The 24,886-nt window shown below is 50.1% G+C and overlaps 2 protein-coding genes and 3 pseudogenes across 5 annotated transcripts in view; 3 read left to right on the top strand and 2 right to left on the bottom strand.

Annotated features, from left to right (window-relative positions):
- Positions 1-17,110, bottom strand: part of LOC306814003 (claw keratin pseudogene) — a 47,240-nt pseudogene extending 30,130 nt beyond the window's left edge. The window contains exon 1 of the transcript in view: positions 16,813-17,110. The product of the transcript in view is annotated as a claw keratin pseudogene (transcript). The remainder of the gene's footprint in view (positions 1-16,812) is intronic.
- Positions 11,310-14,878, top strand: LOC306813919 (feather keratin 4 pseudogene; annotated as a pseudogene). Its single transcript, XR_013777931.1, has 2 exons — positions 11,310-11,458; positions 13,991-14,878. The product of XR_013777931.1 is annotated as a feather keratin 4 pseudogene (transcript).
- Positions 17,111-19,238: 2,128 nt separating the features above from the next.
- LOC306814001 (claw keratin-like) lies at positions 19,239-19,583 on the top strand (the record flags this gene model as incomplete). The annotated part of the gene is made up of 1 exon (XM_079329697.1): positions 19,239-19,583. One exon carries the CDS (start codon positions 19,239-19,241, stop codon positions 19,581-19,583), a length of 345 nt encoding a protein of 114 aa, XP_079185823.1.
- A 2,169-nt stretch (positions 19,584-21,752) lies between these two features.
- On the bottom strand, positions 21,753-22,232 carry LOC306813915 (uncharacterized protein; the record flags this gene model as incomplete). The annotated part of the gene is made up of 1 exon (XM_079329597.1): positions 21,753-22,232. One exon carries the CDS (start codon positions 22,230-22,232, stop codon positions 21,753-21,755), a length of 480 nt encoding a protein of 159 aa, XP_079185723.1.
- Positions 22,233-24,147: 1,915 nt separating this feature from the next.
- LOC306813916 (claw keratin pseudogene) lies at positions 24,148-24,585 on the top strand (annotated as a pseudogene). The gene has a single exon. The product of its transcript is annotated as a claw keratin pseudogene (transcript).
- The last annotated feature ends 301 nt before the right edge of the window (positions 24,586-24,886 follow it).

The raw sequence follows: 24,886 nt of genomic DNA, 5'->3' as shown, positions 1-24,886 counted from the left end.
TTCATGCAAAGAGGGTGTCACATCCTCCAGGCGCTCTGGGGACGTGTATAAAAGCATTTGCTACGTAGAAGCTTCCCTAATCACTTTTCTTTTACTCTCCTCCTTGGATGATCCGGGTAAGTCAATTTTGAATCAATTATTGAATTTTAAATCAATTATTGTTGTTATTATTATTATTGCTATCTGAATATCAAATGACAGGGTGAGCTCGTGAAAGGACAAGGGGGTGTTTTTCCAGAAAGAGCCTTTCTATTGTCCTTTAGTTTGGAGTTAATTGAAGTTTTACACTTCAGAGGGGAGAGCCCGGCTCGTGGAAACCAGGGAGGGCACAGAAAACTCCCTCTGAGTCCTAAAGAGTCTCAAAAATTCCACTGCACTCTCTTCATATTCGAAAGACTCGGTGTCATTAAAGAAATTATAATTTAAATTTTAATTTCTATGATGTTCTCACCCTCAGCTGTCTTCCAGGAGCCTCCAGTGTCTTTTAAGTTGGAGAACTCACCCTAAATATTTTCCCAATCCTGCAGAACACAGATTTTTCTTACTCAAAATCCACTTTATTACTGGCTTGGGTTAAAATATATTCATAGGTCTGAATTCCAAATGTAGAAGGCACATCCAAGTGCTCCTTTTCCACCTCCTTTCAGGAGTTCTGGGAGGAGCTTTTCCAAATTGTGTGGAATCACTTGAAGATCCCAACCCTCAGACCAACCTTCTTTTCCCAAAGCCAAAATCAGCCAGTCCAGATCCATCTCTTCAGACAGAAAAATACTCCGTGCTTGCCTTTTCCTCACCTTCAAGTCTAAGGAGATTGGAATTGAATCAACTGGGAAAAAAAAAAATCAGAATTCTCTAAGGCCCGGGAAGGTTAAAATGGGATGTTCAGGTGGAGACAGGAGAAATCCTCCCTGGATTTTGTCTCCCCTAAAGATTTTTGGGGTGAAATGGGGATTTGTTTAGGAAACTACTTCAAGTCTCTCTTTTTTCCTCCCTTAATTTCTCCTGCAGCAGCTTCACAGAGATAAAACGAGGGAAATTATCCCTTCTCCCTGTGTTTTCCTTGCCCAATCCGTGTGGGCACAACTCAGGGCAAGCATGGCCTTCAATTAATTAATTAAACAATGCAATTAAACAATGCCCAGGAAAATTCTGGCCTCGATACCAGGCTGGGTTTAAAGTGCTCTGAGATTTCAAACATCCAGCTGGTTCCCTAATGAGACCCATAAAAGATGGGTGGATCTCCAGCCTGGATCTCACTGCTCCACCTGGAACCAGTTGGGAGGAGCTCCAGCCTCCACATTTGGGATTTAGAAGAGGATTAAAACCTGAGTTTAAAATCTGGGGTTGAGTTGAGAGTTGTGGTTTTCCACTGGCAATAAAAGTGGAATGGACACAGTGAAAATCCTGGGAGGAGAAGCGATAGGATGAAAGTTTTTGGGGTTAAAATGGTGATGGTGTTAAAAATACCATTATATTGAGAACCGGGAAGTTCAGGAAGAAAAAGAACCAGAAAGGAAAATAATTTCTGGTTGGAAAACTAAACTGGACAAATCTGACTCCTACCTGAGCTCTTCCCAATCCAAATTTAGCGAAAATCCCCAATAATGGTGTTACCAAAATTTCATAATACTGAACGCGCATTTCCCGCCTCACCGAGGATTTTTTTTTTTTTCCCTGATTTTCCCTCTTTTCCTGCTCACTTCCAGCTCTTCCCCTCCCCATGTCTCCCTTCCACGAGTGCTGCCTGCCCCCGGGCCTGGCGTGCCCCGAGCCCTTCGCCGTGACCCGCAACGAAACCTGCGTCATCAAATACCCCGACACCGTGGTGGACATCGTGGAGCCCGATTTGCCACCCTACTCCGTCATCTACCCCGGGCCCACCCTGACCACCTTCCCCCAGCAGACCCTGGTGGGCTCCACGGCCCTGCTGGACATCAGGAACCTGCTGGGCCCGCGGGGATTCCCTGGGTTTGGGGGTACGTGTGCTCTGGGGTCTTTGTGGGGCGCGGGGAGTTGGAGTCCTTTAGGCGTTGACTTACGGCGGCTGTTTTGTTGTGGAACTTGCAGGCCAACCTAAACCTTGCCTGGATATCTGTGGATAGACCGGGAAGCAGAGCTGAGCCCCGACTAAAGGTTGTTGGATAATGGATTGTAGAAGTGCCGAGCTCCCGAGGTTCCTATGGAGTCCAAAAATCACGGGATTCCTGTTCCGTGGAGTCCAAAAATCCAAAGATTCCTGTCCCCAACAGAGGCCATAAATCCAAGGATTTCTGATCCCATGGAGTCCATAAATCCAAAGATTCCTTTTCCCATGAAGTCCATAAATCCAAGGATTTCTGATCCCATGGAGTCCATAAATCCAAAGATTCCTGTTCCGTGGAGTCCAAAAATCCAAAGATTCCTGTTCCCATGGAGTCCATAAATCCAAAGATTTCTGATCCCATGGAGTCCAAAAATCCAAAGATTCCTTTTCCCATGAAGTCCGTAAATCCAAGGATTTCTGATCCCATGGAGTCCATAAATCCAAGGATTTCTGATCCCATGGAGTCCATAAATCCAAAGATTCCTTTTCCCATGGAGTCCATAAATCCAAAGATTTCTGATCCCATGGAGTCCATAAATCCAAAGATTCCTTTTCCCATGGAGTCCATAAATCCAAAGATTTCTGATCCCATGGAGTCCATAAATCCAAAAATTCCTTTTCCCATGGAGTCCATAAATCCAAAGATTCCTTTTCCCATGGAGTCCATAAATCCAAGGATTTCTGTTCTCATGGCGTCCATAAATCCAAGGATTCCTGTTCCCATGGAGTCCATAAATCCAAGGATTCCTGGCACTAGACCTGCCCAAGGACTAGAATTTCCAGCCTATGGAAAAACCATAATTTCTCTATTGACCTCATTCCAATTAGGATGAACCAAAACTCAGAATTTTCCAAGAAACCAGATTTAAAAATTACATTTATCTCCTTTTTTTTTTTTTTTTTTTTTTGGTTTGCTAAAAGCTTTGTGTCAATAAATTCATTTTTATGCCAATATGGACGTTTTATTATCAATTTCTCTCAAAAAAAAAAAAAAAAAAAGCATAAAATCCCCCCAAACAATATGACTGAAAAATCTTGGGTTCATAATTGTAAATTTTGCTGAATCAGCATTGAAAAAGAAACAAATAAAATCAGCTCTACTTGGCATTTCTGAAAATTAGGAATTTGTAGCTTCTTGCTGTTCTTTACTCCTGCTTAACTCCACCATGTAACGCTCTCCCAGCTTCTTTTCCTGTCTTTATCTCATTTAATGCAAATCAAGGGGGGCAGGAAAAAAAAAAATATTTACAATTGTAAAATCAAATCTCTTTGCAAAATCCTTCTGCTAAAATCTATTAAAATCATGGGAGTGGGGATTTGTTGTAGACCCTCCTGGAATTCTTTGATTTTTTTTTTCCTTTCCAGCGAGTTTTGTAAATCGAGCTTCTCGTACCCATTAAATGCTGTCATGCAGATGCACTTTTGGGTTTTGCTTTTTTAGGATGGTTTGGGGTAAAAGGGACCCCAAAAATCATCCAGTGCCACGCCCTGCCATGGGCAGGGACATTCCCACCATCCCCAGGTGGATCCAACCAGGGATGGGGAATCCACGGAATCACCTGGAAACCTCCCAGAGAACAATTCCTGCCCAAATCCAACCCAAATTTCCCCTGTTTCAGTCTGAACTCACTCCCCTGTCCTGTCAGTCCACTTTTAATGGAAAACTTTCTCCTCTCCATTTTATTCCAAACTTTTGGGGGTCCCAGAACTGACTTTGGGATTTTTTCCTGAATTTCAACGCCTCCCCCGGTTCCAAATTGAGAAGATTTTGCATTTTCCCAGAGCTCAGCCAGCCTGGATTTTGGGGTGAAAAGTTGCTACCTACAGCAAAAAAAATGCAGATTTTGGGGTTTTTTTGTTTTGTTTAATTAATTGAAGCCCTGCATTGAATTTTCCAGTCGACTCACGAGGCTGTTCCCCAAAAAACAGGCCTAAAATTCTGGGCCAAGCGTGTTCAGGCAGGATCTGGGCACTGTCACCCTCCCTGGGGCACCAGGCTAGGACAAGTTGTGAAAGAAATAAATATAAATATTATAAATTATAGGCAAGGATAAGATGCAACATGTGAAGGAAATGAATATAAATATTACACATAATGGATAAGGACAACCTGCAAAGTGGGAAAGAAATAAATATAAATATTACATATTATGGGCAAGGACATTCTGCAGCATATTAAAGAAATAAATATAAGAAATAACTATAACTATATACATATATATGTGTGTATATATGTATATATAAAGTAACATATTATATATTACATTTTATACATTATATATTGTAAGCAAGCACAATCAGCAAGGTGGGGACATGCAGCTTAAAATGTGAAAGAAATAAATGCAAATATTATATAATATTTCTATTGGCCAATATTTGGTAATAGCTGGAAGTAATGAGTGATTAAGCTGAGAATTAACGAGGAATTAAATCCCCCCCACCGGAATTTCCAGGGAATCTCGTTTCCATCCCCCCCCCCCCCCCCCCCCCCCCCCTCCAGGGATTCCTTTCCACACCAATCCACTGAAATTCCTGTAATCCACAAAGGAAATCTGCAAATCTGCTTTTTCTACAAATCAACCCCTCAATGATCCTTCCCCTAATGACAGAGGGAACGCTCCACAAGCGTTAATTACATCATTAATTATCTACACAAGCCTTGCGCCACAGGAGTTTTGGGATTTGGACATCCAGATGTTGGGCAACAGCTGCATTTAGAAACACGAGCATGGGGATTGGCAGCAGCACCTTTCAGGACACTTATTTTGCTTTTTTTTTTTTTTCTTCTTCTTTTTAATTTGGTTGGCTGGTTGGTTTGGTGTTTTTTTTGTTTGTTTTGGGGGGATTTTTTTGTTTGTTTAGCGTTTTTTGTTTCATTTTTGCTTTTATTTTTGTGTTTGTGTTTGGTTTTGGGGAGGTTTTTTGTGTGCTTGGTTTTGGTTTTGGTTTTTTTGGTTTTGTTTTGTTTTTCTTTTCAGCTGTTTTGTATTTTTAGTGAATCAGCTCCTGCGCGCCCCAGGGCTTCGTGAAGAAATAGGAAGAAATTCCGAGGTGGTTGGAGCAAAAAACTTCTCCTCCCCTCAGGGGAAACCCTTCAGGAAAACCCCAAGATTTAGGATATTTGGGTGTTTTCTGGGCTGGAATCTGGGATATTCGGGTGTTTTCTGGACTGGAATCCGGGATATTTTGTGTGTTTGGAGTGTCCTGTGCAGCCCCATGCGCTGACTCTGGCAATTTGTTATTAAAATCAGATTTTATTCCACTTTTCCTCCCTCTCGCAGCTCCTGCGCTGCCTGAGGTTTGATTCTATCAGATTTTTCTAACCCCAAACCACCTCCAGCACGGGAAGTGCCTCTCCGAGAGGGACAAAATTATTCCCTGGGGAATCTCCAGGGATTCAAGGAAATAATTTCAGGCCCTTCCCGGCCTGGATTTCCAAAGCAAAGTGCCCGGGGTGGATTTTCCGGTGTGACCCCACTCAGGGATCAGCACTCTCCTCTCGGGCAGGGATGGGATGGAGCTGATCCAACCCTGGGATGTGCAAAGGGAATTTTCCAGGAGGGAAAATCTCCATCCCAAATCCTCCCCCCACATCCCTGCCCTTCCCTCTCCGTTTACATAGAGCGCAGGAGCAGCACCAATAAATCAAAGAATCCAATTAATCACGTTCTGATTCTTCTGTCCCTTCCGAAATCTGCAACTTCTTCCATTCTCTTCACAAGAAGTTTTTGGTTTGCCGTCTCCTGGCAGGAATATTTATCCGTATTTAAAAGAAACAAATCCCAAATCCTCATCTTTGCCCTATTTTTGCTTTGCCAACACTGAACATCCGAACAAAAAACCGCGATGAATCAAACCGCGTCTTATCAGACTCCAAATATTCAAATATCAGTGATAAAATCACTTAATTAAGCACAAATGCCCCCGAGCATTTGAATTTCCATTAAATTCAGCCCCCCCGGGGAAGATTGGTGGCCGGAATTTGTCACCTCGGAGCCACCCCTGGAGGACCAGGGTGACACCGAGCCACACCCAGAGGTTGCTAAAAATACTCACTCCTGCTCCCGCATCGTTTGTTTGCATTCCTGCGGTTTGTTCCCATTAAAAACTCCGCCTTTCCCTGCCCCAAACCCTCCGGAAAATGTGACGTTACCCCCGGGGGAAAGGGAAAATCCCAAAGGAGGGTGGGAAAAGTTCCAGAACTGAGTGGGAAAAATTTCAAATCTGAATGGGAATAATTCCAAAGCCATGTGGGGGGAAAAAAAAAAAAAATCCAGCGGGAATAATTCCAAAGTCATGGGGAATAATTCCGAAGGACTTTGGGCATAATTCCAAATCTGAGTGGGAAAAATTCCAAAACCTAGGGGGAATAATTTCAAAACCGAATGGGAATAATTCCAAACTGGAGTGGGAACAATTCCAAAGCCCAGGGGGGATAATTCCAAAACTGAGTGAGAAAAATTCCATAACCGAGTAAGAATTATTCTAAAGAACTTTGGCAATGATTCCAAAGCTAAGTGGGAAAATTCTCCCATCCCAGGCTGCTCCAAGCCCTGTCCAGCCTGACTGGGACACTTCCAGGGATGGGAAATCCATGGAATTCCCTGGGCCAGGCCCTCCCAGGGAACAATTCCTGCCCAAAATCCCACCCAAATTCCCGCTCCGTGCCCCGGACCCCATTCCCTGTCAAAGGGAAGGAAATTCCCTCTCCAGATTCCCTGGAGCCCTTCCCGGTGCCTTTTCCCGAGTCAGGGATTTTTACGGGACACAGGGAAAACCGGCGCCACATTTGTGCTGCAAAAGGAAGAATTTGGGGCGGCTGAGGGAGAGGGAAAAATCGCGGGCGTTGTGGGGAAACTGAGGCAGGTTTTGCAATCCCACCTGGGACAAGCAGGGGGAGACACGAAGTCACCGAAGGGACTCGGATCTGGCCCTGGGCTCCACCCAAAAACCATTAAAATTCATTGTTCATTAATTTTTTAAATTAAAAAAATAATAAAAAATATTCAAATATTTTAAATTAAAATACGTTCATTAAAAAAAAAATGGGAATGCAGAGCAGATTTATGTTGTTTATATAATTGAATTTATTCAATTTTTGTTGCCTCGACCAACCCAACATTTGAATTTTCTTGTAATTAAATATTAGTTTATCTATTTTATTTAAATAGATATAAATTGATTTTGTTTATATCATTATTTAAATATAAATATAAATATTATATATAATATATATATAAGCATTATTTATGCTTAACTTGTACCATTCACATAGATTTATATAACACTTATGTAATAATTATATTTATTTCTATAAGATTTACATTTATTTCTATAAGATTTAAATTTATTTCTAGAATCATATTTATTTCTAAAAGATTTATATTTATTTATGCAATATTTATATTTATTTAATATATTTCTCTATATTCTACACCTCAGCCCAGCTCTGGTTAGCAATTGTTAAGGGAGATATTTTTCTTCTCCCTCCTCCCTTCATTCCCTTTCCTTTTGTGTTCCTCCAACATTTAATTCCCTGAATTTATCTTTTTGTTTACCGACATCTTTTTGTTATTTTTCCAGGATTTAAAATCTGAACAAAAACAGAAATCCCACTGCATAATTTAGGGATTTTGGCTGCTGTGAAAAGACAAAAAAAATCCCAGTGAACCTCAATATCCTCAAACATTGACATCCTGACAAAGCTGGGTCATCCGAAATTAAAAATTCCTGTTGGGACCCTAAATCCTGGGAGTTTTGAATAAAAAAAAAAAAAAAGCTGCACTGTGGGTCAGGGATGTTTGGTCATTAGATCAAAAGTCAAAATAATTGAAGTTAGTTTTTAATTGGACTATTTTAACAAGTGAAATCCATCACCATTTCTTCCTTTTTAGTTTGTTAGCTGAAAGTGCTGTAAGACAAATAAGAATTAATAAACACGAAATTCCACCTCTCACGCATTTTAATCTCCCGACTCTAACTAAAGAAAAAAAAATTAAAAAAAAAAACAAAAAAGAAAGCAACAGAAAAAGCAATAAATTCCATTTTTAGCAACCAAAAAAACCCCAGAAAAGTGACCTGGCATATTTTTTTGAGAAGAGCCTCCCTGCATCAAATGCAGCTTTTCCTGATCCCGTGCTGCAGGAATTTGGGATCAGGGAGGATTTTTGGATGAGACACCCTGGGCGTGCTCCACAGCCCGGGCAGAGTTCCCAGAGCTCAGGAATCGCTTCCCTGGCAGATTTTGGGGATTTGTCCCCGCCTGTGGTGGTTTGGTTGCACCACTTAATTAATGGCTTGTCTTCATTTTCTTCTGCTTTCACTCAGGGTCAGGATTAAAAACCAGAAGGAGACGAATTTCTTGTTGGGACTCGGTTGTTTATTAAATCTTATCTAAAGTAAAGAGAGTTTTGTAAGACTTTTAGCTGCCAGTAAATGCGAGCAAAATGGAGCTGGATGGAGTTTGTTAAAAGGTGTTTTAAAGCTAAACAGTCCAAGAGAGAACTAATAATTATATTATTTATAATTTTGACCCAATAACCAAACTCCTGTGACCCGCAGTGCAGCACTAACTATTCAAAAACTGCTGCCTGAAAAATCGTGAAGAGGAAAGAACAAGAAAAGAGAGGTGATGTCCAAGAACCTCCATCTTGTCCCATAGTCATTACTATATCCTAAAAACCCCAAATTCCAAACCTTTCACCCTGTGAAATCACACACTTCTTTCCCGTGATTTTAACTCAAATTTGGGAGCCTTCTCCAAGGCCTCAAGCCAAAAGCAGCGTTCTCTTGGAGGTCAGTGGCAGAAATCACAGGAAGTTTGAAATTCCCAAAACTCCCAAAATTCCCCAAATTCCAAAAAACCCAAAATTTCCAGATTTCAGGGTTCCAACGCCCAACCTGGTGCCGCCTGCTCTTGGGCAATGACCCTGACATCATCCAGAGTCATTCTGGGCCGGGGGTCAACACCTGGAGTTTGGGGATTCTGCAGATTTCAGAATTCTGCAGCTTTTGGGATTCTGCAGCTCTTTGGATACTGCATCTTTCTGGATTCTGCATCTTTTGAGATTCTGCAGCTTTTGAGATTCTGCAGCTTTTGAGATTCTGCAGCTTTCGAGATTCTGCAGCTTTTGGGATTCTGCAGCTCTTTGGATCCTGCATCTTTTGAGATTCTCCATCTTTTGAGATTCTGCAGCTTTTGAGATTCTGCAGCTTTTGGGATTCTGCAGCTCTTTGGATCCTGCATCTTTCTGGATTCTGCATCTTTTGAGATTCTGCAGCTTTTGAGATTCTGCATCTTTTGAGATTCTGCAGCTTTCGAGATTCTGCAGCTTTTGGGATGCTGCAGCTCTTTGGATACTGCATCTTTCAGGATTCTCCATCTTCCAGGATTCCCCATCTTCCAGGATTCTCTAGATTTCAGCACTCTCTAGATTTCAGCATTCTCCACCTTTCACTGCTGCAAAATCCGAGTTCCCGATAGCGCAGAATGGCGCGGCGAGTGACGCGTTAATTGCTGTTAATTGCGCTCCGCAGCTCCTCCCGGAATTGCTGCTGATGCGAGCTTTGTGCCGCTGATGTCAGCGGGCAGAAAATCCTTTGAAGTGAGGGCAGCGAGGGCTGCGAGGCTCCCACCCCAAAATCCTCAGCTTTGATTATTCCTTCGTGGGGCAGCGCTCCTGACTCAGCTGCACCCGCGGCTCTGCGGAACCGGTTCGGGCACCAAAACCCAATTAAGCGTCATTAAAGCTGCCCCTGCCCTGCTCAGGGATGTAATTTTCGAAAACAATTTAGGATTTATGAGGCCCTGGCCATATTAAGGTGCTCTGTTGTGGGGTTTGCAGTCTGCGCTCGCTCTTTATTCCCTTTGTTACTCACGGGATGGTTTGGGCTGGAACGGGACTTAAAACTCGCCTGGGTTCCGCCTCTGCCGCGGTCCTGGCTCCTTCCAGCCTGGCCTCGGATGCTTTCTTCATTTTGGGGGATTTCTCCTCAAAATCGGGGCTGAACTCTGCCGAAATATTCTGGTTCTTTGGGGTTTAGGAGCGCGCTCCTGCTTTCTGTGCCGGGTAAAGGGTGCAAAAAGGGTGTTTTCACGTGTGTTTTGAATTTATGGGCGAATGAAGGATTTCCGTCTCTTAATTCTGGAAGAAAGACATTTGTGGAAGTTTTGAGGATGGATTTTCCCAGACATTCCCCTGGGAAAGCTGTGCCAGGGTGTCGTTCCCCCCCCGCCCCCCCCCCACCATCACAGGGAACAATTCCTTCCCAAATTCCCACCAAACCTCGCCCCTTTCGTTCCGAATCCATCCCTGGCCCCACAATTCCCGACGAACAAACTGGGAGGTTTTGGGAGGATCTTCCCAAAATCCCGGTGCTCTGCGCCCCTTTTTTCCCCTCTTTTCCCTTTTCCTTCTTTTTTCCCTTTCCACTCCCCCTTCCCTCGGGTGGGGATTTTGGCGCATGGAAATACCCGCACTGAGACGAGGTAAAAGCATCCCGGGATTTGTGACACCCCAGGAATTATTCGGATTTTATGAAGCACCTCCAGAGAACCCGCAGGGCTTTGGAGCTTATCGGGAATATTCCGGAGACATCAGAAACAATGAGATTTCAAAGAGGATCTCAAAACCTCCCCGAGTTTGTCATCCAGGGAAATCATCCCATGGTAATCACGGTAATGACATCCTAGAGGATCCGCCGTGACCTCACAAAGAATAAATTATGGAAAGTGTTTCATCAAACTCCTCGTTTTAAACTCCACAATTGGCATAATTCATGAACGGCTTCTTTTTTATTCCGAAGATAACCCCGAGCTTTGCTCTTTAGATTTGCGCCAGATCTTTCCCCTGGATTAGGAGCGCATCTGTAAATCTCAGCAATATTATGGGAAAGAATCCCTGATTTTCCAGCCTTTAAACGAGGCACGAACAGAATTCCCAGCGCTAAGTTTTGCTTCCATAAGGAAAATCATCTTGGCACTCCAAGACTCCCTGCGCACTCCAGTTTTTTAGCCAAGATAAGCTTAAAAAAAACCTCATTAACTCACGCTGCCTTTTCACCTCTTAATGAAACCAGGAGGGGAAAAGCAGGAAATTCCGAGATGAAAAGACCTGGCGGGTTCCCATCTGCATTTTCTGGGGGGGAGGTTATTGCCCAACGCGGTTTTAGATAATCATAAACAGCGAGCAAAACAATTCCTGCGGCTCCAGGAGCGATTCCTGCACCGGGCTCCGCTCCCGAGTCATTAAAGATTTTTGCACAAAGGGTGGCTCAGCCGCCCCCGGGCATCCAGGGCAGGATATAAAAACCTCCCCATCCTCGCCCGGATTTTCTCACTGCCTCTCCCGACTCCTCTTCTCTCCACCTCTCTGAGTAAGTTTTGATTTTCCGCGGCTCGAAAAATTTCCTTCTGCCTTTGCGCGGATTCCTCCTCCAAATCTGGGCTGAATTATTCTGCAGAAATATTCTGGCTCTGAGGGATTTAGGGGCTCTTTCCGTGCTGGGGAAAAGGTACAGAAATCAAAGTAGGGTTTTTTCCAGAGGTCTGGAATTCATGGGACAATGAGGGAATCGGTCTCTTAATTCTGAAAAAAATATTTGGGTAAGTTTGGGGAATGGATTTAAACTCGTGTTTGACTGTGCGGTGCGATCGGGGAGAGGTTTGGTGTGGGTGGCAAGATCGGGCGGGGAGAATTCACGGAAAAATTGTGGAAATTCCTGCTTGGAAGAGAGCTCGGTGCAGCTCCAGACGTGTTCGCATCAGCCCGTTCTTAATTTAATTGGAGCCACATCGAGCTGCACCAAGCGATGATTATGGACTATTAATGTAACTGCGCCAATAACTTTCATTTCTAACCCTTCAAACTGATCTAAAATCCTAAAGCGCTTTTACAGAGATTAAATTCAGCATTCCTGAAGGTCAATGCTGCGTTCTAACTTGAGGGAATTTGAAGGAAAATGCCCTGCAGTTTTTTTGGGTTTTTTTTAATTATCAGAAGGATAAAATTGATTTACAAGCTTATAAAATCATCCTGATGCTACACCACGCTTTTATGTGATGATTTAACCTGAAGAAATAAACATTATTGAATAAATTTCCTCCAGGTGAAAATGTAATTTTCTTATTTGGTTAGCTATATCACTATAGAAATATTTTAATATATATTATATTATATAAATATTTTAATTATATGTTTCACTTATTAAACCAGCACTTAACACTCCCAACTATTCTCAGCCTTTTGGGCTTTTTTTTCCTGTGTTTGAGCAGAATATTTTCCTGAAAACAGGAATCTTTAAGGAAAATAATACAAAAATTAAGCAGAGTGCTAAGAAGATTATTCCACACTGAAATAGGTGGAAAATCAGGATTTTTTTGTTTTGTTTTGTTTTGTTTTGTTTTTTCCCGTGTGGGAGGAACAGAGGCGCGGTGGGAACGAGTTCCAGCGCGTCCTCGGGAATTCTTCCAAAGGGCCGGGAGAGTTTAAGGCAGGGCTGGGGCTGGGAGGCGGCGCGGAAGGAAAGAGGAGGAGAAAAGGGAGAAATTTTAATTCCCAGCAGGAATTCAGAACAAATCGGGGCGGGAAAGTGAAAGGTGAGAGATAAAACCGCATCCAAATTGGGATCCCCCGAAGCCAGGTTTCAATAATCAGAGAGATTAATTCTTGTCCTTATGTAAATTATCTCTAGAAAGTTCCTAAAATGAAATGTCAGTAATCAAAAAATCAATTCTTGTCTTTATCAAAATTATCTCTAATGAGGATTTAGAGCCAAATCTCAACAAATAAGAGATGAACTCTTATCCTTACCCAAATTATTTCTCAGAATGTCAACAGCCAAGTGCTCAACTCTGGTCTTTTTCCGAGTTATCGCTGACAAGAAAGAAATGCCAATAAAAAGTGCTCAACTTGTGTCTTCATATCAATTATATATCCTTTTATCAATTCATATCTTTATATCAATTATATGTCTTTGTATCAATTATCTCTAACTTAACTTAAAGCCAAATGTCAGTAAAGAAGGGCTTCACTCGCAATTTCTAAGAGCCAAATGTCAAAAAACAGGAGATTGACTCTTGATCTTACCCGAATTTTCTCTTAGAATGTCAATAAACACACGCTTGACTCCTGTCTTTAAATCAATTGTCTTTAACAATCTCTTAGAGCCAAACATCAATAACCAAGAGCTCGATTTCTGTCTCTATCCCAATTACCTCTGGCGATCATTTTGAGCCAAATATCAATAACAAAAGTTGGATTTTTGTCTCTATTCCAATTATCTCTGCTTATCTCTTGGAGCCAAATATCAATAATAAAGACTTTAAGTTCTGTCTCTATTCCAATTACCTCTGGCGATCGTTTAGAGTCACATATCAATAACCAAGAGCTGGGAAGAGTTGTTGGTTCTGGGTTTGGAGCTTTATTTGTTTGTTTGTTTGTTTGTTTGTTTGTTTAACTCCACCAATGAATTACAGGCTCCCTAACAAACACTTAGAGCCAAATATCAATAACCAAGAATTCCATTTCTGTCTCTATCCAAATTAACTCTTCCGATCATTTAGAGCCTAATATCAATAACCAAGAGCTCAATTTCTGTCTCTATCCCAATCATCTCTACTTTAGAGCCGAATCGCATTAACCAAGAGCTCAATTTCTGTCTCTATCCAAATTATCTCTACCTTAGAGCCAAATCTCATTAACCAAGAGCTCAATTTCTGTCTCTATCCCAATTATCTCCACCTTAGAACCAAATATCAATAACCAAAAGTTCAATTTCTGTCTCTTTCCCAATCATCTCTACCTTAGAGCCAAATACCAATAACCAAGAGCGGGAAGGAGTTTTTCTCCGGGTTTGGAGCTTTATTTGTTGTTGGTTTTTTTTTTTAACTCCGGGAATTCCTTGCAGGCTGTCCCCAGGCGATGGCTTCCACCCAGCTGGCCTGTGCCACCCCCTGCGAGCCCAAGTGTCCTCAGCCGCTGGCCAGCAGCACCAACGAGCCCTGCGTGGTGGCCTGCGGCGACTCCAGGGTCATCATTTACCCCCCTCCCGTGGTCGTCACCTTCCCGGGGCCCATCCTCACCACGTACCCGCAGCAAACCGTGGTGGGAGCCTCGGAGCCCTCGGAGGTGGCCCTGGGCGAGCCCCCGGTCCCGGTGTCCGCGGAGGTCACGGCCAGGCTGGAGGACAAAGTGGCAGCGCCGGCGCTGGCCCGACCCGAGCCGCGCTGCGCCCCCAAATATTCCTACACCTACTCCTCGCAATGGACTCATCCCTGCAATTCCTACCGCTCCGGGAAGCGCTGGAACTACTGAGCCCCGCGGGTGGGGGGGGGAATTCCAGATGAAATTCCAGCTGCTGAAATGGAATTCCAGCTGCTGAAATGGAATTCCAGCTGTTGAAATTCGGGCTGCAGCTGCGGCAGCGGCCCCGGGGCTGCTCCGGCTCCTCAGCCCCGCCAGAGCCAGGCTCGCGTTGCAATTCCTATTTTTTTTCTTTTTTCCTTTAGTTTAGAGCGGTTTTCCCGCAGCTTTCCAGCGCAGTCATGGCTTTCCGCCGTGCTTTGGCTTTTCCCGGATGTTTTTTTACTGGCACTGAGCTTGGAGAGGTGACTTGAAATGCTCGGATTTGCACGGGAAAAGGGAAATTCTCCGTTTTTACAGACGGCATCACTCGGGTGCTGTGATCTGCCAGAGCCTCGCTGAACCCCCGTAACGATGCTCTTTGTATCCTGTACAGTTTTGTTCCAGGATTGTAGGAAAGCTTCTCTTTCCAAATAAATTTTCTGTACCAAAATGCGTTTTCTGTTTTCATTTATTAAATTAAAAAAAAAATATATATATATAAAAAGGTGGGGGGATGGGGATTTTTGGCTGGGATAACAGAGAAATTCTTGCCCCAGAAGGTGCTGGGCACTGCCCAGGCTAGCCAGGAACTGGACACGGCCCCGGGGCTGCCAAAACTCCCTCAGGGATATTTTGGGATTCTAGGATGTCTCTGCAGGACGAGGAATTGGATTTAGATTATTCCTGTGGTTGCCTTCCACCTCAGGATATTTTATAATTCCATAATAGTAAATTCCTTCATTCTGTGATAATAACTTCCTTGTTATTCTATTTATTTCTCTTATTGAACCTACACCACTATTTATCCTAATTTACAGATATTCCGTGTTTCTACTTGGAATTCAAATACCACAAAAACCCCAGGAATGTATTTTTAATGCATTAAACGTGTGCTGAACATTTGGCTCTCCCCAGAACCCGCCTGAACCCCAGCCCCTGGCGGTGCTGCAGGGGCTCAGGTGAGGCTCAGCCCTTGGTTTTCCAAATCCAGCTCAAGGCTGAGCGATTTCCCTCCCTTTTTCCAGAACCCAAAGCCACACGTGAATGTGTGGGAGGAGGAATCCACGCACGGATTGCACCTGCCTGAAGCGATCCTGGCTCGCAGCTAAAAACCTTTTCTGGCAGAAATTCAGAGCAGCCACGAGGGGCTGTAGCGAAAAAATTCCCATCTCAGGAAGGTTAAGGTGATCAAAGAGTGGCACCGGGATTGGGGAGACCCCCAGGATGGATCCAGGCTGGCCAGGAGCACCTGGAGAATGATTTAGAGTGTCTCGGGCTGAGCCCCCAGCGTGGGCAGCAGGGGAGGAGGAATTCTGCCTGCTCAGGTGAGACCCTCACCCAGCTCCAAGGAGGAGCTGGAGCTGCTGGAGAGAGCGCAGAGGAGGCTCCAGGATGGGATCCCAGGGATGGAGGAAAGGCTGTCAGGAAAGGCTGGGACAGCTGGGATTTTTCAGCCTCCAGAACTTTTGGGGTGACCTCGCTGTGGCCTGAGAGGAGCTGCAGCGGCTCTCAGGAACACGGGGAGAGACAATTCCCAAGGAATGGAGGCACAGGGCAGTGGGGAATGGATTCAGGCTGACAGAGAGGGGTTTAGATGGGATTTTGGGGATGAATCAATCCCTGTGAGGGTGGAGAGACCCTGGGATGGATTTCCCAGAGAAGCTGGGGCTGTCCCACCCCTCGAAGTGTCCAAGGTCAGCCTGGACATGGCTTGGAACATCCTGCAACAGTGGAAGATGTCCCTGCCCACGCCAAGGGGTAGAATAAGTGGATTTTTAAGGTCTCTTCCAACCCAAACCATCCCGTGATTCCATGATCAAATATTTCAAACCATTTCCCAAGCACAGACTCATTTTTGGCAGGAAGAAGAAATCCAGAAGAACATAAATCGTTGATGCAATGCAGATTCTTTATTGCGGGTGACAAACGGGCAGCGAGAGGCAAAGCAGCGCAGCAAGAACGCGCTGGGAACACAAAAACCCGGAGGCAGCAGCACGGCCCAGGGCAGGGCGGCAGCGCAGAGAATCCCCCGCGCCAGGGCGGGCTGGGGGCTCGGAGCTGGGCAGAGCAGGGCAGAGCCTGAGCCCAGCGCAGCACGGGCCGGGCTGGAACACAGGGAGCAGCTTTGGGGGCAGCGCTGGGGAGCCCGGAGGCGGCGGGCGAGGCTCCGTAGGGTCACCCTGGCAGGGGCCAGCGAGCCCGCGGCTCCGGGGGCCGCGGGGCCAGCGCTGAGCAGCGGCTGCAGCTCCATCCTGCAGCTGCATCCCGCCCCGGGCGGCGCAGCACGGCCCGGGCTGGGCTGGAGCCGCGGGCAGGGGCAGCGCTGAGCTGCAGCGGGGTTTGGGGCTTAGCAGGGCCCGCAGCCTCGGGAGCCGCCGCAGCTACCCCCATAACCCCCAAAACCTCCAAAGCCTCCATAGCCCCCCGAGCCCCCAAAGCCCCCGGAGCCGCCGCGGCGTCCAGAGGAGCCGCCGAAGCCGCCTCCGACGTAGGGAGCTCCTGCCGAGCCCACGGAGCTCTGCTGCGGGAAGGAGCTGAGGATGGGCCCGGGGAAGGTGACCACCGAGGCCGGCGGCTGGATCACCACCGTGGAGTCGGGGCACTGCCGCACGCAGGGCTCGTTGCAGGTGTCAGCCAGAGGGGCCGGGGTGGCCACCCCGCAGCTGGGGACACAGCAGGACATCCTTCGGCTCGGCAGGGGAAGCTGTAAGACAAGGCACAGCCTTGGGCTCATCCCAAATCCCTGCTCCTCTCTCCCACCTCGAGCCCCCTGCCCAGGACACGCTCTGGGTCATCTCAGGCCTTCCCAGCAAAACCCTTGGCGCTGCTGGAATGGCTCCTGCAATCCCTCGCTCTCCTCTCCGTCCCCGGTTCTATCCGGCCCGTGGGAATGAAGACAATCTCCCCCATCCCCATCACCAGGCTCGCAGAGGACTGGAGCACACGGGGATAGCCCAAACCATCCTAAATCCACACTGTGAGAGCTGCTGGAGCAAAGATTCTTCCGGAAACCCGGAGATTCCCAGGGAAAGGCACGGGGGAGGAAGAGAGGATGGAGGGAAGACTCGGACTCACCACAACGATCAAGGAGAAGAGTGAAGTGGAGGGAGGCGGATGGAGCCCTGTGGAGTTCCAGGCCCTTTTATACATCCCAGAGTGCCCGGGGCATGGGCCAGGGGTGGGACAGGAGCCCCAGCTGACCATGGAATCAAGCGGACAAACCTCATGACACAAACTGGAACGTGGGGCAATTAAATCCATCCTCACTTGGGCTAGGGGGTGAGTAAAGATGCCCTCGAGAGCCACCAGGCCCTGCGAGGGAGAGCCCGTGACCAATCACTGTGTTAAAGATGATTTGTTGTACTCAGAGCCCCAATAAATCCCGATGTGTCCCTAATCCCCCGCTTTGCTTATGCACGAGAGTTTTGGGCATCACTCAGGAGCGCTTTGAAATGCTGGGCACAGCCAGCACATCTGTCATTAATCCCTTTTTTACGGGCTGCTAAATAGGGACGCCGGGAGGAAGAAGCCATCCCACCCACTGCCGGCACATCCCAAACGCCAAACGTGGCAGGGGAGGTCACGGCAGCGCAGTCACAGAGAGGGTCGGGGTGGAAGGGACAGCAGGGGGACATCAGGAGAGGGTCAGGATCATCAGGAGAGGGGTAGGGACATCAGCCCTGGGTCATCAGAACAGCGACAGGGACATCAGCCGCGGGTTATCAACCCTGTGTCACCAACAGAGAAACAGGGACATCAGGAAAGGGACGTCGGGAGAGGATCAGAGACATCAGCTCCGGATCAGGGACATCAGCAGAGGGATATTAGCCCTGGGTCATTAGGAGAGGGACAGAGACATCAGCAGAGGGACGGGGACATCATCAGAGGCACGGGAACATCAGCCCCGATGTCCTGCCCAGGCAGGGTCACCCCACACGGGACGGGGCTGAGCACAGATGGAGAACTCGCAAGGTATTTTTGTGCCACTGCAGGATTTGTACAGTCCCCAAATGACCCGACGGTGGTGTACAGATCAGACATGGAGCCCATATGAGGAAACTTCATCCTGGCATGGATGTGAGTGGGACAGGGATGGGATCAGGAATAAACGAGAAAGGGGAGGACGATACAGGGGGGCAGGAGAGCAGAAAGAGAATCAGGAAACACAATACGTCCATGTACGTATGTGTGACCTGTAGTGTTTGCTGAGCCCCCCAGAGCCAGGCTGGCCCTGGCTGTGACCCCAGGCCGGGCTCAGCTGGGCACTGCTGCTCACGGGCACGGCCGGGCTGGGCTCAGAGTGGCGGGGCAGGGCACAGCCGCATCCCAAAGGATGCTCGGGATTCTTTGTAAGCAAAGTGAGGGATTAGGGCCAGAGCGGGGTTTATTGGGGCTGCAAGCTCAGCTCCGGCAGCCCCGTGTCTGTTCTGTCATATAATTAATGACGGGCCATGGCTGACACTAAAAATGCCTCTCTCTTGCCCGTTCATTTCCACACCAATGTCCACAATGGGGGGGTGACAGAATTTTCCTGCGTCCCTTCACTTTATGAAGCGTGGATTCGTAATTACCGGGAGGGTCTGCCCCCACCCCCTCGACACTGCCCCAGGCTCTCTGGGCTGTATAAAAGAGCCGAGCTCCCTGCACAGCTCCATCCACACTCCTCCACTTGACTCCTCTCATCACCCAGGTGAGTGCAGCTCCCCAAAACCACTTTGGGGATCTCTCTCTTTCTCCTTCAATCTAATTCCTTTCTAACACCTTTCCTTCTCTTTGGGGATGTTTTCCAGAAACCTTTACCTGTCTCAAGGATGTCCTGCTCCAGCCTGTGTGTCCCCAGCTGCGGGGTGGCCACCCCGGCCCCTCTGGCTGACACCTGCAACGAGCCCTGCGTGCGGCAGTGCCCCGACTCCACGGTGGTGATCCAGCCCCCGGCCTCGGTGGTCACCTTCCCCGGGCCCATCCTCAGCTCCTTCCCGCAGCAGAGCTCCGTGGGCTCGGCAGGAGCTCCCTACGTCGGAGGCGGCTTCGGCGGCTCCTCTGGACGCCGCGGCGGCTCCGGGGGCTATGGGGGCTCCGGGGGCTATGGAGGCTTTGGAGGTTTTGGGGGTTATGGGGGTAGCTGCGGCGGCTCCCGAGGCTGCGGGCCCTGCTAAACCCCAGCCCGAGTGCGACCCCAGCCCCAGCAGAGCTCCAGCACCGCCCCCGGCACATCCCCGCTCGCCCCCGCCTGAAGGAAGGAAATCCCTCGTTCCCCTCCGGCCGCTCCGGCCCGAGCCCGCCCGGGGCCCCGCTCTGCCCCGCTCCTGCCTCGCTCGGAGCCCCGCAGCGATCGCTGCCCGCTCCCAGCACGGCCCCAGCTCGGCTCCGGCCGGGACTCGAGGGGAGCGCTCGGCCCGGGCCCCGCTGCTCTGCCGGCCGCCCCCCGGCCCCGCTCGGCAATAAAAGCTGGCTTGCATTGCAATGTTCACCTGCTCTCGTCTGCTCTCTGCTCGTACGCGAGCCCACAGGGTTCTGGGGGGGTTGCGGGAAGGTTCCAGGGGGGTTCAGGGTGGTTCTGGGGTGTTCAGTCCAGCCCCGCTGGGATAAGGCGCAGGACAAGCCCTGCGAGCTGCCCGGACTCCTCCTGCCCGTCCTTGGCCACCGCAGCCCCTGCAGCAGAGTCCCCCCGGCCGGACCCTGCGCAGCTCCCGGCACGGAGCCCCTCCCGCTGTCCCTGGGCTCCTGCCCACCCCGGGCTCCTGCTCTGCAGCCCCACGCGAGCCCCGCGCCCCGGGGCAGCTCCCTTCCCTTCACTCCGACCATTCCCCAGGGGCCGCTTGGAGCCTCAGGGCCGTGGGGATTGGGGGGCGAGGGGGGTACCTCCAAGGGACCTGGCCCAGCTCGGGGGCTCTGGGGAGGCGCTGTCTCGGGAGGGCAGAGGGAGAACAGCCCCAGCACTGCCCCCGCTCCTTGCCCTGCGCCCCTCACACATTCCTGCAGCCTGGAATTCCCTCCTGCCCCAGATCCTCACGGGCATTCCGCGGCTCCTCGTAGCGCTGCTGTTCCGTCTCGCCCTCACTGCATGTTCAGGAGCTTTTCCTGAGGATCCCGGTGTCACCCAGCCCTTCCTTGTGTCCTCATTGTCACCCTGGCATTCCTGGGGTCTTCAGTGTCACCCAGGCATTTCTGGGGTCCCCGGTGTCACCCAGACCTTGCTGAGATCCCCCGTGTCACCCAGCCCTTCCTGTGATTCGGCTCTGCCCATCAGTGGCAGAGTTTCCCACAGTCCCGTGCTTCGGCTCAGAGTGTGCTCACCCTTGGCTGCCCCTGCTCACACTGAATTACACAGCCAAGAATAAAATACTATTTCATATATTCCGAATATTGAATACAATGGAACTGTTGCCATAACATGAACACAGTTGTCTAAAACTGATCTGGATGAACTTACAAACGAATACAAAATCCCAAATCCAGGAAGTCTTGGGTGGTAATTTGATTTCTGGAAGGAAGTTTCAGATGAATCCATAGACAAAGGAAGGGACCTCAGTGGGGTGGGAACTCCAAGCTCCCACTTCAGGAGCTTTGTGCTCTGAATCTTGCGCTCATTCTCTGGCGTGGAGAGGACTCTGGGCAGTTCCTGCTTGGAGAGATCTCCTCCCTGGCCTGTAGCCACCACCCCCAGCTGGCCAGGCCGGGACCCCTGGGCCCTGCAGCGAGGATCTCTGTCATTCCTACACCCATCCATGTGCCTGAGCAGTGCCAGCCCAGCCCGAGAGGCGATGTGGGGTTTGCTGCTGTGGCTGAGGATTGGGAAGAGTTTCTGCCAGATCCCCGTGCCCCTTTCCCATGGCCAGCGAGGCTTTGGGGATGTCCCTGCGGGCTCTGACATCCTCTGCTGGAACACACGGAGCCACCCGTGTCCATCTCCAGTGGCACCGCCCAGGGCATCCCCGAGCCCAACACGCACACAGGAGATCGGGGCAATGGGAAAAGGGAGGCTGAAGGAAAACCAGGAGTCAACATTGCAATGCAAGACAGCTTTTATTGCAGGGGGAGAACAGGAAGGGCTCGACAGAAGAGCAGGGCCGTGGCCAAGGGCTTCCCCTGGGTGTCCTGGCCCCGGCTGAGCAGGAGCAGCAGCCCCGGGTGAGTCTCTGGCACCGGGGCACCAGGAGCCCCGTGGGGAGGCTCAGGCGGGGCAGGGACGAGGCAGAGGTGCTTCCCGAGCTGGCACGGGGCTCCCGAGGAGAGGAGCTTTTCCTGCACACAGCGTCGGGTCAGGATGTGCTGGGGTTTCTCCTGGAGCTCGCTTTGGTCGGAGGCCGCGCTGGCGCTGGGGCTTAGCAGGGCCCGCAGTTGCCATTGAGGTACCGGTGGCCACTGCTCCAGCCTCCAGTGCCACAGCTCCCGTAGCCTCCATAGCCACCATAGCCTCCATAGCCTCCATAGCCCCCACAGCCAAATCCCCCATAGCCCCCACGGCCTCCATAGCCCCAACCCCCGTAGCCACCACGGTTTCCATAACCCCAGCCTCCAAATCCTCCATAGCCACCAAATCCTCCGTAGCCCCCGTAGCCACCACGGCCTCCAAAGGAGCCACCGGAGCCGGCTCCCACATAGGGAGCTCCTGCCGAGCCCACGGCGCTCTGCTGCGGGAAGGAGCTGAGGATGGGCCCGGGGAAGGTGACCACCGAGGCCGGGGGCTGGATCACCACCGTGGAGTCGGGGCACTGCCGCACGCAGGGCTCGTTGCAGGTGTCAGCCAGAGGGGCCGGGGTGGCCACCCCGCAGCTCGGGACACACAGGCTGGAGCAGGACATGCTTAGGATCGGCTGGGGAAGCTGCAAGACAGGGCAGAACCACGGCTCAGGCAAGGGCTCATCCCAAATCCTCTCTCCCACCTGCAGCCCTTGTCCCATGTGGATCATTTCAGGCGTTCTGAACACAGCAGCATCCCATGGAAATGCCTGCTCAGATCCCTCCCTCCCCTCGCCATGCCCAGGTCTTGCTTGTCCATGGGAATGAAGAAAATATTGGCATCCGAAGGACAGAAAATCCTCAAGTTTCCTAAAGCCCTTAATCCATCAGTGAAACATCAACTCTCCTAACTCTGCACTAGGAGAGCAAGAGAAAGAAAGGTTCATCTAGAAAACCCCAAAGATTCCTTGAGAAAGCCCCAAAGATTCCTTGAGAAAGAGCCAAAGATTCCTTCAGAAAGACATGGATGAAGAAGGAAACAGGAAGGAAGGTTTGGACTTACCAAGTTGACAAGGCGAGTCAAGCAGTGGAAGACGGATAGAGCTCTGTGAAACCTTTGGGCCTTTTATACATCTCCAAAGGGCCTGGGGCGTCAGGAAAAGGGAGCGGTGGCACAAAAAACACCTAATTAGGAATTCCAGCTGACAAGCTTCATCAAAAAGATAATGTTGCAATACAATTATACACCTCAACATCAGGGAGATTGGTGTGGAAACGTGTCCTGGACCATGGGAGGCAGAGCTGTGGCCCGTCATTAATTACATGACAGAACAGTCACGGCGCTGCTGGAGCTGAGCCCCAATAAACCCCGCTCTGGCCCTAATCCCTCACTGTGCTTACAAAGAATCCCGAGCATCCTTTGGGATGCGGCCGTGCCCAGCCCCGCCACCCTGAGCCCAGCCCGGCCGTGCCTGTGAGCAGCAGCGCCCAGCTGAGCCCGGCCTGGGGTGACAGCCAGGGCCAGCCTGGCTTTGGGGGGCTCGGCCAACACCCCCTGGGCCAGCGCTGGGGCCAGCTGGGCAGTGCTGGAGGGCTCAGCCCGGGCCCCGCTCACACCCGCGGGGCTGCAGGAGCCGCGGGGACCCGGCCCCGCTGCTGCCCCGCTGCTCCTCCCGTGCTGGCCCCTCTGGCCCTGCTGGCCCGGGCTCTGTCCCGCCGCTCTCCCCCTTCCCTGGGCGATGGTGCTCGGCCACGAGCGGGATCTGCCCCCTCTGCTCTTTGCAGAGCCAAACTGGGACAGGGAAACCACAAAACCCTCCAGAACCTTCGAGGGGGGCAAGTCACAGATGTGTCAGGGGACCCCAAAACCCTGGGCTGAGCATCTTCTGCTGACCCAAGAGTCGGTGGGATTTGGGAGACACCCCGCGAGCGGCTCCTGCTCCTGCCCAAGCTGCCGCTGCCTCTGTTTACCAGCCCGTAAAAGGGAGCTAATGACAGGGGGGATGGCTGGGGCAGCGCCTCAAAGTGCTGCTGCGAAATGCCAGGAATTGTTCTCTGTAAGCAAAGTGAGGGATTAGGGCCAGAGCGGGGTTTATTGGGGCTGCGAGCTCAGCTCCGGCAGCGCCGTGTTTGTCACATAATTAATGACGGGCCATGACTGGCCGTCCCATCACCTCCTCCTGGTCCAGGGCACGTTTTCACACCTGTGTCCCCAATGAGGGGATGCCATGGAATTATCTTGCGACATTATCTCCCTGATTAAGCTTGTCAGCGTAAATTCCTAATTACTTGGTTTTTTTTTCTTTTTGACAACACCCCGTTTCCTGAAGCCCCAGGCTTTTTGGGCTGTATAAAAGAACTGAGCTCCTTGCACAGCTCCATCCACACTCCTCCACTTGACTCCTCTCATCACCCAGGTGAGTGCAGCTCCCCAAAACCACTTTGGGGATCTCTCTCTTTCTCCTTCCATGCAATTCCTTTCTCACACCTCTCCTTCTCTTTGGGGATGTTTTCCAGAAACCTTTACCTGTCTCAAGGATGTCCTGCTCCAGCCTGTGTGTCCCCAGCTGCGGGGTGGCCACCCCGGCCCCTCTGGCTGACACCTGCAACGAGCCCTGCGTGCGGCAGTGCCCCGACTCCACGGTGGTGATCCAGCCCCCGGCCTCGGTGGTCACCTTCCCCGGGCCCATCCTCAGCTCCTTCCCGCAGCAGAGCGCCGTGGGCTCGGCAGGAGCTCCCTATGTGGGAGCCGGCTCCGGTGGCTCCTTTGGCGGCCGTGGTGGCTACGGGGGCTATGGAGGACTTGGTGGCTATGGAGGCTACGGGGGTTGGGGCTATGGAGGTTTTGGTGGCCGTGGGGGCTATGGGGGATGGGGTTATGGAGGCTATGGTGGCTATGGAGGCTACGGGAGCTGTGGCACTGGAGGCTGGAGCAGTGGCCACCGGTACCTCAATGGCAACTGCGGGCCCTGCTAAGCCCCAGCGCCAGCGCAGCCTCCGACCAAAGCGAGCTCCAGGAGAAACCCCGGCACATCCTGACCCGACGCTGTGTGCAGGAAAAGCTCCTCTCCTCGGGAGCCCCGTGCCAGCTCGGGAAGCACCTCTGCCTCGTCCCTGCCCCGCCTGAGCCTCCCCACGGGGCTCCTGGTGCCCCGGTGCCAGAGACTCACCCGGGGCTGCTGCTCCTGCTCAGCCGGGGCCAGGACACCCAGGGGAAGCCCTTTGCCATGGCCCTGCTCTTCTGCCGAGCCCTTCCTGTTCTCCCCCTGCAATAAAA

Source organism: Erithacus rubecula (genome assembly GCF_903797595.1).
Source record: "Erithacus rubecula genome assembly, contig: SUPER_33_unloc_1, whole genome shotgun sequence".
NCBI lineage: Eukaryota > Metazoa > Chordata > Aves > Passeriformes > Muscicapidae > Erithacus > Erithacus rubecula.
Note: the sequence above shows the minus strand (reverse complement) of the source record. Positions and strands in the feature narration are given on the sequence as shown.